The 14,191-nt window shown below is 39.1% G+C and overlaps 1 protein-coding gene and 1 long non-coding RNA gene across 6 annotated transcripts in view; both read left to right on the top strand.

The window, feature by feature from the left end:
* Nucleotides 1-14,191, top strand: part of LOC310758848 — a 321,389-nt gene that overhangs the window by 224,491 nt on the left and 82,707 nt on the right. The gene's annotated exons all lie outside the window — the stretch shown is intronic.
* Nucleotides 1-14,191, top strand: part of KCNK2 (potassium two pore domain channel subfamily K member 2) — a 128,363-nt gene that overhangs the window by 94,651 nt on the left and 19,521 nt on the right. For all 5 annotated transcript variants that reach the window (XM_083605403.1, XM_083605404.1, XM_083605407.1 and 2 more), the window contains exon 6: nucleotides 8,383-8,522. In XM_083605403.1, coding sequence (XP_083461529.1) covers nucleotides 8,383-8,522 — 140 coding nt within the window. The remainder of the gene's footprint in view (nucleotides 1-8,382; nucleotides 8,523-14,191) is intronic.

Genomic DNA, 14,191 nt, shown 5'->3' with positions numbered 1-14,191 from the left:
TTTTCCTTAATAATAATCCCTAACATGCAATTTCAAAAGGTTACCCACCATGGCCCTATGATGTGATGGTTGTTTTCTCCCCTGCACATGGCCTTACACTTAACTGGATTTGACCATAATGCCCATTCCACAGGTCTGGAAATATTTAGTTGGAGCTCTTCAAAATCCCTTTTTGTTGTTACCACCTGAATAATTTGGTATCATTTGCAAACTTAGCCACCTTGTGACTCGTTTCTAACTCCAGAAAAAGTTATGAACAAGGGGAATTGCGCGAGTCTCACTCCCATTACAGATCCTTTGAGAACTTAGCTTCTTACATTCTTTTATTGTAAGAACTTATTTATTCATTCCTATTATATACTTACTGATCTTTAACAAGTTGCTGATCAAGAAGAGGACCCATAATCTTATTCCATGACTGCTAAATTTGTTCAGAAGCCTTTTTTGGCGAGAGCCCTTGTCAAAACCATTTTTCAAAGTCCAGCCACACAAAGTTCACGGGGTCACTTCTGTCTGTATGCTTTCTAATACTCTCAAATAACTCTGAAAGACTAATGAGACTACCTTTTCAGTAGTCATATTGATTCTTCATCAGCAATACATTCTTCTGTAGTCTTTATATTATCTTTAGAAATGCTTTCTACAAACTTTCCCAGAACTGATCTAAGCTAGCTGGCCTATAATTTTCCTGTTTCTTCCTGAACCCCTTCATTAAAAACTTGTGTTACATTGTCTGCTTTCCACTTCTCAGATGCAGAGGCCAATCATAGGTACAATAATCATAGGTACAATTTGTATCTTTTTGTTGGCAGTTGAGCAAATTCAATGCAATAGTTGAACTTTTAAGCTTTTTCTTTAACAGCTACTTCTAATGTCATCACTTTTATTATTTTTTACTAAACCAATTTCAAAAGCAGTTTACCATGCTGCATGTGGTCTGGTATATGAGGAAAACTAATCTAAAGCTCCATATGGTTCAATTTTTATGGCTCTTTAAAACAGTTCTCCAATATCAGGTATACAGAAAGATAATTTTATACAAGTTAACATAGTAATATGATTGAGATTTGAAGTTCTCTGCTATTAGTTTACTTTGCTTGTTTGAAACATTTATATCCTGTCTTCCCTAAATGTTCAGGCTTGACAGTACAAGGGGGTAATTCGTATAAAATAAAAACTGGAACAATTTTGTACTATAAAACATTAACAAATACAATAAAAGACTAAAAGCATAATTCAAAAGAAGAAAGAACGCAGTGGAAGACTGGAAGAGCAATCCATAAGAACAGGAATAAAACCAATCAAGCAGCTTTTAAGTAAGGCACTAAAAATTGACATTTCTTCCCCAAAAGGAAAGTCAACCATGCACCATAGTAAAATCCCATCAGGATTAGCAGTATGGTAGATTTTTCTGTACAGGAACTCCAGAGGCTGGACACTATCACCAAAAGAGTCCCCTCCCTGGTCTCAGATATATATGATTTGGGGAAACACGGGGGGGGGGGGCAGCTCTGCAGATGAACGTAGGTATGTAATCATTCGATAAGGTGGTCCTTGGTACTATGGGTCCAAGCCATATAGAGCTTCAAAGGTGCATTACTAGTGTTTTGAAGTGAGCCTGGAAATAAACTGGGAGAAATGCAGCTCAGTAATGTTGTAATATGTTTCTGATCACAAGCATTCTTCAAAGGCAGCACCATGTGAAACACTTTGAAGTACTTCAGATGTTATGTTATTAAGACAAGTATCACAATGGGCATACTTGAATTAGATTTTACCTGCCTACTGCAGGATTAGAGATAGTTGGTCCACTAGTCTAAGTGAGGCATCAGCACATCTGGTCATAGATGTCACCTGAGCATTCAGGGTCAATACTATATACATAGGCATTCCCAAACTATGAATCTGTGCTTTCCAGAAAACACCACAGGGCTGAATCCTGATTCCTGGAGTAGCTGTTCTGCTGACCAGAATCTCACCTGTCTTCTTAGCATCAAGCCTTATTTTTTAGCCTCCATCATTACTGGCTCCAGAACTTCAACAGCATTTCTGGAATGTGATGAAAATGAGAGATAAGAGTTGGGCATCATCTCCAAATTGGTGGCATCACAATTCAGATCTCCTGACAAACCCTCACAGTCATTTCACATAGATGTTGAGTAGTATGGGGGAACAGACTGGGAACCTAAGATAACCCAGCAGCCATTGAGTCAACAGGTATCCCATAAGTGCCACCTTCTGAAATTTCCTCTTTGGTGAAGCAGTGGAAACATCTAATATAGTTTCCCAAAGCCCCATGTCAGAGAGGAGCTCCAGAAGAATACCATACACCACTGAGATTTCTTGAACAACCAGCAAGGATAACCTTCCCTTGTTCAGGTGTGTGCCTGTGTGGTTTTTATACTTTCATTCATTCTGCAAACATAATAAAATAATGGAGTACGTATCCTGAACAAATAACTTGGCAGAACAAAGCAAATGTAATTGCATAGGTCAGGGCTACTTTAATATGTGAAAAGATTTCTGATGGTGATGAGTCATGCATCTCATTCAAGAACTGGCATTTGAAGACAGCTGTCTGGCTTCTACCTACTCTGGTCAAAAATGCCCAGCCAAAGTTTTATTTATTTTTTGTTAGCGTGTATATTATCTCTTCTCCTCTTATAGATGTTAATGTTATTTCACTTCAACTCTCCATGTTGCCTTTTGATGGCCAAAACATATGAAATCCCCAAACCCTTTTGCAGTGGACTTTGTAGTGGCGGGACAACAGTTGGATTGAATAGAAGTTTCCCTCTGCTATTCCTGGCCTTCACCCACAGAGTGATACCAGTGTCACTCCACTAGCATGCAGCTCCCCACTGGACCCACCAAACATACTTTTGCCTGCGGAAATCACTCTGCCAGCTCCGTGCTGGTGCAGCAATTTACCTGCCTGCCCTCCTTCTGCCCCAGCATGAGTGTCAAGGCTGCTGTGGTTCCACTGCTTCATTACACCTCACCACTTTTAATCAACCTGTTAGTCAGCAGCCAGGTATCCTTGAACATTAAAACATGAAATCCACTATTTGAAAATGTGCTTTGGAAAATTATGTTTCTGAAAGCACTGAGTAGGAAGCTTCGAGAATCCTTACAGAGGTAAGTGGCAGAAGCATTTGCAAATAGATCAATAAATGAAATAGACCTGGAGAGGTTTTTACCTTTATTAGAAATGCTAGTAGAATCTTTTTTGAAATAACAATAGATGATAAAGAGATGGAAGATGGATGGTGTTGATAGTAGATTATTCAGCTGCAGGAATATATTTGTTCCCACTTTTATTTTTTTTTTAAAGGAATGCTTTCACTTCTTCTCTACAGTCTGTTGCTGAAAGATATCACTTTTTGTACAATAATGAAAATATTTCCACTTGTGTAAAGTACCCTCTACTTCTTTCATCCAGCAAGATGCTGTATATAATTGCAGGTGATGATAAGACTCTTCTTTCTTTCAGCATGTGCTACTGCCAAATGGCAAGCTACTCTTTAATCTCGGAGAGTGTAAAAGTGGGTTGACTAGCGAGGAGATTTACTGAAAGAAAAATAATTTAGACAAATCCCAGAGTATGCATGGATAGGTATAACACAACCATTTATGCAATCATCTTAAGATCAGATCTGTATACAATATATCTATGCCTAACGTGTGTGAATGTCTATACACAGATGTGCCAATCCAAAAATCGATGCATGCTCCCATTTTTATATGGCTCTCTTGTGCATGTAGAACACTCCATTCATTTCAGTAGAGGGATTTCTTCATGCAAACAATGGATTATGTATTTGAATATGTTCTCCCTATTTAAATTAATAGAGTAACCCGTTCAAGTTATGGGATCCTCTTGCTTTTATGGGATTGCTTTGTATATATTTCATACTTTGCCTGGAAAAAAAAATCTCAGAAACTGAGAGAAAAGGGTAATGCAACAACCAGAGAAATTTGCATTTGGTGAACTGCTTTAGGCTGCAATATCTGAACAAACATTTACAGGACAGAATTTCCCAATGAATCTAGATGCTTATGATAAATATTCATTTTTCTTTATACCTGTTTTGAAAACAATTAATCTAATTCAATGATCTATTATTCCTTACATTTCAACTGTGACTTTCGTCACTGAACAAATTATTTACTGCTGGCTTAAAATGCCCATAATTGTAGTAGATGTCTAAATTAATAGTCCACATGAATGAGAAAGAGGTCATTTTTGATGCATTGAAATCTTTATGGTTGCAATTATCATCTGATAAATGAGCTGAGAAAAGCACCTTGAGAAATAATTCATAGCCTTGCTTGAAGAATTAGGGTACAATAAGGTCACATCCACTCCATACATTTAATGCATGTGACTTCCGAAAGTATTTTGGGAACTGTAGTTTAAAGGTGCTGGGAACTGTAGCTGTGTGAAGCAGTAAATTACAGAATTCTTTGAGGGAAGCCATGTGTTTTAAATGTATGGTGTGGTTGTGACCTGAGTGTAAATACTCTTCAGCTGGTTTGAAATGAAACAATTCCATTAACAATTCCAGAAAAATACATTGCTCTGTGAAGGTGAAAAGTTAGAAAGCTTTTCCATGTACATTGTCATCTTCCAACATGATGGCAGAGGTCATGCTAAATATAGTAACAAAGCTACATGAGTCTACGTTACGAGCAGATGAAAACAGAAACATATTAAAGACTATAGAATTAGAGCTAATTCTCTCTGAAGCATAATTTCAAGCAGGCAAAGTGTGGTACAGTTTCGTGTTTAGATGTAGACGGCAGAGGTTCACATTCCTGTTCTGCCATGAAACCCTCATTGTAGACTTTGGCAAGTCATTATCTCAGCCTGATCTGCTTTGCAAGATTATTGCAAGGGAAGAGCTGTGAAAAGTGACATACTGATTAAGAGGTGTCATGGATCGAGGTGTTGTAGAACTCACATGATGAGCAGAGGTGTTGCAACAGTGCTCACTAGAGATGGATAAGAAGGGAATAAGAACGAGAAGAAGTAAAGAAACAAGAGTGGGGTTGTAAAAGGGGGGAAATCACAAAGAAAGTAATGGATAATGTAATGCAAAGGCCATTTCCTTCTGGCCAGACTGACTGCTGCTGCTGCTTTGCACTATCTGGGCAAACGACAGAGATTCAGTTGACTAGGAAATGAAACGAAATAAAAGGAAGGGAAATAGCAGCTCTTTATGGCCCAGGGATTTCTAACTTCTGGTGCTGAAACAAATCACTCCTCATTCACAACTCACCTCACTTGGTTGGCTAAAAAATGCTTAAAGGCAGGAGCTAGTTCATCAGCTAAATAATAATAATAATAATAATAATAATAATAATAATAATAATAATATTTATACCTCGCCCTCCCCAGCCAAGGCCGGGCTCAGGGCAGCTAACAAGCAATAATAAAAACAAGTTGAATGAATACTTTGAATGAATGCTTTGCTTCCTAATATTCTTCCTGGAATTCCAACAGACTTGTTCCCCCACCCCCAATGAAAGATGATAGTGTGAACCCCCTTACAGGCAGGACCCTCATGCAATTGCTCCAACTTTACCATTGATAATCTGGCCTTGCCTAGAATAACAGCAGTGTGACACAGATTCTTAATTTAATTTCTGAGGCTCTTTAGACCTGAGGTTTTGCTTAGTATAAAGTAGTAAAGATCCCTGGGTCCTTCTAAAATTTTAAGTGTTGCAGCCACCCCTAAGTTCAGCTTGCTAGGTCTTTACTAAGATTGTTTCCTTAGCAAACGTAGCATTTTAAGGAAAACGTGCAAAGTATTGTACAACAATATATTTTGTTCACTTCTTGAAGGCTAGCTGCAGATCATTTTCCTCTGCTTTAAAGTTCTTCTGCAATGCCTACATTCGGTTGGTGTTGATGATAGTGCTGCCAGCTGGCTGCAGACTACAGCAGTGGCCTAAGAATGTTAAGAGGAAGACTTAAACAATTTCACTAATGTACTGGAGTCAATGAAATTGCTTACCCTGTAATTGAAAGCAGTGTTAAATACTCACGACAGGCTTATCCTCACGTAACCTCAAAATGCCTGGAACATTAAGTGCCTGTCACTGCAGTCAGCTTGGTCTACCACTAGGTGACAATGCTTAACTTAGAAAATATGGAGGTGTGCAAAAATTCACATCAGTCAAAAGTGCAAAACTTGAGGTGAACCTTCTTAGCATTTTTTTTAAAGAATTGTATTCAAAGCTTTGCCAGTCCTGGTGTCAAGGTTGGCCTTAGGCATTTCTGATATCCAAAATATTAAAATGGCACCTACCTTTTTGTTTGCACTGGATCCCTAGGCTTCCTTCTCCCTACCCCAGTTTAATTTATGAAACTGTACCAGCCCTTGCTGAATTCCTGGTTTTGCCTTCTGTAACTCTCCAGTGAGCCCTTGCACTCAGAATGGATTCCTGGTGCTCATATACATTTCATCCTGAGCTTTCTGAACTCGCTACCAATACCTGGCCTCCTTTGCTGCCCCTTTTGAATAAAACCCTGTATCCTTAGTCAACTTCTTGCTTCTTCTTTGGAATTCCCACCTGGTAAGCATAGGGTTGCCTCCTAGGGTTGGGTAGTGATGAATTCAGACCCAGTGCTAGACTATGACATCATTTCTTCTTATCCCTGGCCATAAATGCTTCAGTCAATATAAAACCCTCACTGAATGGTGACCCTGAATATTGCAAATGTAAAACAGAATTACTAAAATGGGTTATGTATTCCAGAGTAGCAGCTATTTAATTCATTCGTTCATTCATTCAAACATTTTATATGCCACTTAACTATAATAGTTTCTAGGCTGTTTACAAAAGTACAATACAAAGAATAAAAAGAAATGAAAACTGTAAGATCAGACTGCCCTGAAGATCTCAAGATTGGGCAGGGATATAAGGGATTAGGCAGTTCTTCAGGTAGCCTCCTGCTTATAATATACAAAGCCTTAAAACAAACTTCTATTGTCATTTTCGTTTCACTTTTAATCTGTATACAACAAATGTATACCATACTTTTGAACCATGCTGATTGATATGTTAGCCCACAGAAATGTTCAGGTATTTGCCTTTTATTATTTGTCAGTGGTTCTCAGTTCTTTTAAGACAAATAGTAGTACTTTAACAACCATTGTCTGCAATGTAGAACTGGAGCTTTTTTCTTTTGCTCTTCTTTCTTTTTCTTTTCATTTTTGGTAAAACTGCTTTCCATAGATTTTTAAAGACTACTGTGATGTGTATGGAATGGGCCAGCATTGAGTAGTTATATCAAGTATTTAGATGTAGCCAAACTGGTTTTTGGGGCAAGCTGAATGTGTGTAAGACAGCATCCTTTGTGATTCCAGCTTTTAATTGATTACTGCTAAAATCCATTGGTTTCAGTGGTAATAAGTGAATGTTAATGGACACATGAGTCTGCATGTGGAATATGGAAACTGTTTTTCACATGTTTAATACAAAAATAGTCTGAAATCAAATATTTTACAGTACAGTTGTATCACATCTACTCAGAATTTAGTTGCATTGAAGCACAGGATTGCAGCCCCAGTTGGACAGTTTACCTATGATTCTGGGATATCTGTGACCTGCTTAACAAAAGGAGGGGGAGGGAATTGTGGATGCAATCCAGCTATTTTAAAGTTTAATTGAGCTTTTTGCTAAATAATAGTTTAGAATTATATGAATGAGCCCTCACAAGACCATCTTGTGGCCAGGAGGAGAATGGAAACCTGCATTTGCACTTTAAAATTAACAACTTCCTCATTGTGTAGAACCTCAGGAACACTAGCTAGTTAAAACTGTGGTTTGTACAAACAAATTAGGGTCCACCTGTGGTTCATGATTCCAGTCTGTTCACTAACTGGAGTTTAAACTTGGCAGAATTCCCCTGAATCCAGATGAAATTAGGAACTCTTGGTGAGTTTAATATGTTTCTGGTCTTCTCTCAGCCATGTCAAAGCTGGAGAGAGAAAAGGGAGTTTTAAAGCTTACACATGCCATGTTAAACCATCATTTAGTATTATATTCAAACCAGGCAACTGAGTTCAGTGGGAAAGATTTAAGATTGTGCATGCCATTGTCACAAAAATAAATGAAACTTACAAGTTACCTGCTTTTGGTAAGAAAGTTGGCTGAGTTTTGGCTTCATTGGGGCTTTCATTTGTATGCTTCATGGTTGAATTTCTTTCTACCAAAGTTATTGTTCTGCAAAGTTCATGATAAGTTCAGAGAAAAGGAATGGCCAATATTTTTCATGAATTGGAATGAAAAGTAAATCAAGTATGATCAGTATAAATCGGAAAGCTATATTTATGTGCATTTTTTTTAAAAAAATGAACTTTATATTTTCAGGGGGGTCGGATATTGAATATTCTGATGTCTACAAACCAATGGTATGGTTCTGGATCCTTGTAGGCCTTGCATATTTTGCTGCTGTCCTGAGCATGATCGGTGATTGGCTACGAGTTATATCCAAAAAGACCAAGGAAGAGGTAAGGAATTTGAAGTAGTCTGATTATGATTCAAATATTCTCCATTTTTACAAAGTTTAAGTTTGTAAGCCTAGTTTAAGAATTTTTATTTAGTTAATATCAAACAGTGCTACAAAATACTACTACAAGAATGTAAAAACTGCTCTAGCAACTGCTTAATATTGTTGTCTACACTTCCATTTTTACAAACCTGGTAACAAGTTGTTCTAGCTGCAACATAATAAAACACATTTTAACATTTTAACATCTTAACATTTCTAGAGCTATTTTAGTCTTTGTTTAATAGATTCATAATTAGATATTGCTGCGATTTATTTTTCTTTTATCATTCATCCCTGCTGGTGTACATTGTTTCAGATTTGTGCACATTTATCTAAATTTTCCACATAGCTTCTAAAATCTTTTCTCCCATATTATACCCCCCCCCCCATTTTTGAATGTAATCCACTTTTATCCTCTTCCTTATACATTATCATTTGGTATATTTGAGAAAACGTGGCTGATAAAAATATTAATCTTTCCAAAGAATACATCTGTCTCAATCTACTTTCTTGAGTTCTTAGCCAATTGTTTAGAAAATCTTTTATTTGACAATGTTCAAATAATACGGGCCTTGTATCACTCAGCTTTCCCCTTGGATGACTGAAGAAATTGATCTGGCTATTATTAATCCAATCAACAAATTTGTCAGTGTCATTTCCAATTTTGTTAAATTGTGGCTAAAATATCTGAAAAGTTAATGGGCATTTTGAAATGCAGAAGTAGTTTTTTTTAAAAATTCCCATAAAACACGGGACAGGGGGCACTACTAATCCTTTTACAGATGAAATTAATTCACAAGACGAAATTAATTCTTTCCGCAAGTTTTTTCTTCTTGCAAGTTTTTCGTCTTGCGAAGCACGGTTTCCCATAGGAATGCATTGAAAATCAATTAATGCGTTCCTATGGAGACCGCTTGCCAGGCTGGCGGTGCGGAGAAGGGCTTTTCTCCCCACCGCAAGCCTTCAGGACAGGTACGGGAACAGAGGGGAAGGCGCGCAGCGCTTCTCCTCTGTTCCCGGGGCTTGCGATGGGAGGAGGGTTTTTCCTCCCCACCGCAAACATTCAGAACAGCATTCTGAATGTTGGCGGTGGGAAGGAAAACCCTCTTCCCACCGCAAGTCTTCAGGACAGCCATCCGAAGGCTGGCGCGGGGAGAAGGTCTCTCCGCCCCACCGCCAGCCTTCGGAGGAGCCTTCCGAAGGCTGCCGGTGGGGCGGAGAGACCTCCTCCCACCGCCAGCCTTCGGAGCAGCCTTGCGAAGGCTGCCGGTGGGGCGGAGAGACCTCCTCCCGCCGCCAGCCTTTGGAGCAGCCTTCCAAAGGCTGGCGGCGGGAGGAGGTCTCTCCGCCCCACCGCCAGCTTTCGGAGGAGCCTTCCGAAGGCTGGCGGCGGGAGGAGGTCTCTCCGCCCCACCGCCAGCCTTCGGAGGAGGTCCGAGGACAGTGGGGAAGACCCGCTGTGCTTCCCCGCTGTCCTGGAGATTTCCCTATGGGCTTTCGTCTTGCGAAGGAAGCCCATAGGGAAATTCGTCTTGCGAAGCGCATCGAAAAACGGAAAACCCTTTCGTCTAGCGGGTTTTTCATCTTGCGAGGCGTTCATCTTGCGGGGCACCACTGTACTATGTTTCTATTTTTATTTTCCAAAAGCACTTTCTGTCAGCTTCCAACAAAACATTGTGCCAAGTGATTTCTGAAATTTTTATTTAGTTAAAAATACCAATCTACAATCCTTCCCAAACAATCAACATGATAATTAGCTGGAAATGAAAGATCTTCTTCAACCCTGTTGGTGCACATTATTTTAGAAAAAATCATTCACAATTCACTGTCATGCTTCCATTTTTAGCTCTCTTTTAGCTATTTGTGTATGCAGCAACAAAAATGTTATTTTATAAAAAATATTAATTTTAATGCTGATATTCTTCCAAAAATAATAAATTTAATAAATCTCCATATTTCCAGCTCTGCTTTCATATTTGCTTCTAAAATATCACAGTTTAATAATTCAAGTTGTCATTTTGTCCTAGGGAAAAAAAGATCCCTATATATTTCAGGTTTTAAAAACACCAATCTGGATTTTTCTTTTTATTCTCTTAATCTTCTTAATTGTTGTTCTGAAAGCTGAAAGAGAACAATTATGTTTTATTAATATTAATTTTATATTCCGCTATTTTTCTAAAAAATTCTAACATACTCATAAACTAAGCTAGTGACCTTTCTGGTTCAGTAATTATTAGAGCTACGTTATCTGCATATCCACAAAGTTTAAATTTCTGCTTTGCCATTTTCTGTTCTTTCATTTTAGAGTTATCCCATTTCTTAATCAGGAAACAATCTAAATACAAATGGAAAAGTATTATGATAATGGGCAATCTTGTCTTGTTCCTTTCTGCAAGTAAAACTATGTTGACAATCTATCATTCACTAATTATATTGTCTGTGTGGCCAGAATCATATTTCTGCATCACCTGAAAAATATAGAACCACTTGATCCTATCAAAAGCTTTTTCACATCTATAAAAGTTATAATTGCAGTTCCTTCTGCCCCTGTTTATATAATCCAACAGTTTTATCACTTGTTGTTCCATTAAAGTTCGATCTCTCTCACCCAAAGGAGCCTAGGACAACAAAAATCAAAGCAGTAAAACAGCACAAGTAAAAACAAAAACACATTTAAAACATTTACAAACAGCCACATACGCACACACCTAATAATTTAAAGGTTGCTGGAAACAAGATCTTTCAGCCATCAAGTGCCTGGGTGAACAAGTATATTTAAAAATTCCTCCTGAAGGTTAATGAGAGACAGATGCATGTCACTAGAGAGTCTGTACACAAAAGGAGAATCATCCCTGAGAAGGCATCACTGCCATCAGGGTCTCCTCTGCTAATCATAAAGTCTGAGTTGTTTAATATTGGAGTTGGTGCTCTCTTAATTAATTAATTGGGATGCAGGTGGCGCTGTGGGTAAAACCTCAGTGCCTAGGACTTGCTGATCGTAAGGTCGGCGGTTCGAATCCCCGTGGCGGGGTGAGCTCCCGTCGTTCGGTCCCAGCTCCTGCCCACCTAGCAGTTCAAAAGCACCCTTAAGTGCAAGTAGATAAATAGGGACTGCTTTATAGCGGGAAGGTAAACAGCGTTTCCGTGTGCTGCGCTGGTGCCAGCTCGCCAGAGCAGCTTCGTCACACTGGCCACGTGACCCGGAAGTGTCTCCGGACAGCGCTGGCCCCCGGCCTCTTAAGTGAGATGGGCGCACAACCCTAGAGTCGGACACGACTGGCCCGTATGGGCAGGGGTACCTTTACCTTTTACCTAATTAATTAATTAATTAATTAATTAATTATAAGAACTATGGATGGAGGTTCGTAACATTATATAGGAGGCAGCAATGAAAATCATCCCAATGAAATAGAAAGAAAGCAAAGTGGCTGTCCAATGAAGCCTTACAAATAGCTGGGGAGAGAAGGCAAGCAAAATGCGAGGGAGATAGTGAAAGATACAGGAAATTGAATGCAGATTTCCAAAAAATAGCAAGGATAGACAAGAGGGCCTTCTTAAACGAGCAATGCAAAGAAATATAGGAAAACAATAGAATGGGAAAAACCAGAGATCTGTTCAAGAAAATTGGAGAAATGAAAGAAACATTTCATACAAACATTACCATTATAAAGGACAAAAGTGGTAAGGAACTAACAGAAGCAGAAGACATCAAGAAGAAGAGGTGGCAAGAATACACAGAGGAATTATACCAGAAGGATATGGATGTCTCGTACACCCCAGGTAGTATGGTTGCTGACCTTGAGACAGACATCCCGGAGAGTGAAGTCAAATGGGCCTACTAATAACAAGGCCAGTGGAAGTGATGGTATTCCAGCTTGAACTATTTAAAATTTTAAAAGATGATGCTGTTAAGGTGCTACACTCAATATGCCAGCAAGTTTGGAAAACTCAGCAGTGGCCAGAGGATTGGAGAAGATCAGTCTACATCCCAATCCCAAAGAAGGGCAGTGCCAAAGAATGCTCCAACTACCGCACAATTGTGCTCATTTCACATGCTACAAGGTTATACTTAAAATTCTACAAGTGAGGCTTAAGCAGTATGTGGACCGAGAACTCCCAGAAGTGCAAGCTGGATTTTGAAGGGACAGAGGAACCAGAGACCAAATTGCAAACATGCACTGGATTATGGAGAAAGCTAGGGAGTTCCAGAAAAACATCTACTTCTGCTTCATTGACTATGCAAAAGCATTTGACTGTGTCGACCACAGCAAACTATAGCAAGTTCTTAAAGAAATGGGAGTGCCTGATCACCTCATCTGTCTCCTGAGAAATCTCTATGTGGGACAAGAAGCTACAGTTAGAACTGGATATGGAACAACTGATTGGTTCAAAATTGGGAAAGGAGTACAAGGATGTATATTGGCTCCCTGTCTATTTAACTTATATGCAGAATTCATCATGCGAAAGGCTGGGCTGGATGAATCCCAAGCTAGAATTAAGATTGCCAGAAGAAATATCAACAACCTTAGATATGCAGATGACACAACCTTGATGGCAGAAAGTGAGCAGGAATTAAAGAACCTTTTAATGAGGGTGAAAGAGGAGAGTGCAAAATACGGTATGAAGCTCAACATCAAAAAAAAAAACCTAAGATCATGGCCACTGGTCCCATCACCTCCTGGCAAATAGAAGGGGAAGAAATGGAGGCAGTGAGAGATTTTACTTTCTTGGGCTCCATGATCACTGCAGATAGTGACAGCAGTCATGAAATTAAAAGACGCCTGCTTCTTGGGAGAAAAGCAATGACAAACCTAAACAGCATCTGAAAAGCAGAGACATCACCTTGCCGACAAAGGTCCATATAGTTAAAGCAATGGTTTTCCCAGTACTGATGTATGGAAGTGAGAGCTGGACCATAAAGAATGCTGATCACTGAAGAGTTGATGCTTTTGAATTATGGTGCTGGAGGAGACTCTTGAGAGTCCCATGGACTGCAAGAAGATCAAACCTCTCCATACTGAAGGAAATCAGCCCTGAGTGCTCACTGGGAGGACAGATCCCGAAACTGAGGCTCCAATACTTTGGCCATCTCATGAGAAGAGAAGACTCCCTGATGTTGGGAAAGATTGAGGGCACAAGGAGAAGGGGATGGCAGAGGACGAGATGGTTGGACAGTGTTCTTGAAGCTACCAACATTAGTTTGACCAAACTGCGGGAGGCAGTGGAAGACAGGAGTGCCTGGTGTCCTCTGGTCCATGAGGTCACAAAGAGTCGGACATGACTAAATGACTAAACAACAACAACCTCCCAATACCCGCAGGTCTCAGAGCGGTTCCATCAAAACTAGCACTTAACATTAGCACACACAAAAATTAGTCAAACAAATCTTGCTAATCCTGCTGATTTAATGAAAATATATTCTAGGTTTAAAGAAATTTTCCTATTCTGTTACTGTAATGATTCTTCTTAGTTGTGCAGGAAAACATATAAAAAACAGTCTTCTAAAACAGAAAGTCATTAATGAAGAAATAGATATAAAAGTCAATATTAGTAGTTGTTTGTATTTGTAGTGAAGACATGTTCAGAAATGCAAATAGTCCAGAACTACAGAGGTTATTTGGCCAGATA

The sequence above is a fragment of the Podarcis filfolensis genome (assembly GCF_964270895.1).
Source record: "Podarcis filfolensis genome assembly, chromosome: 3".
In the NCBI taxonomy this organism is placed as follows: Eukaryota; Metazoa; Chordata; class Lepidosauria; order Squamata; family Lacertidae; genus Podarcis; species Podarcis filfolensis.
Note: the sequence above shows the minus strand (reverse complement) of the source record. Positions and strands in the feature narration are given on the sequence as shown.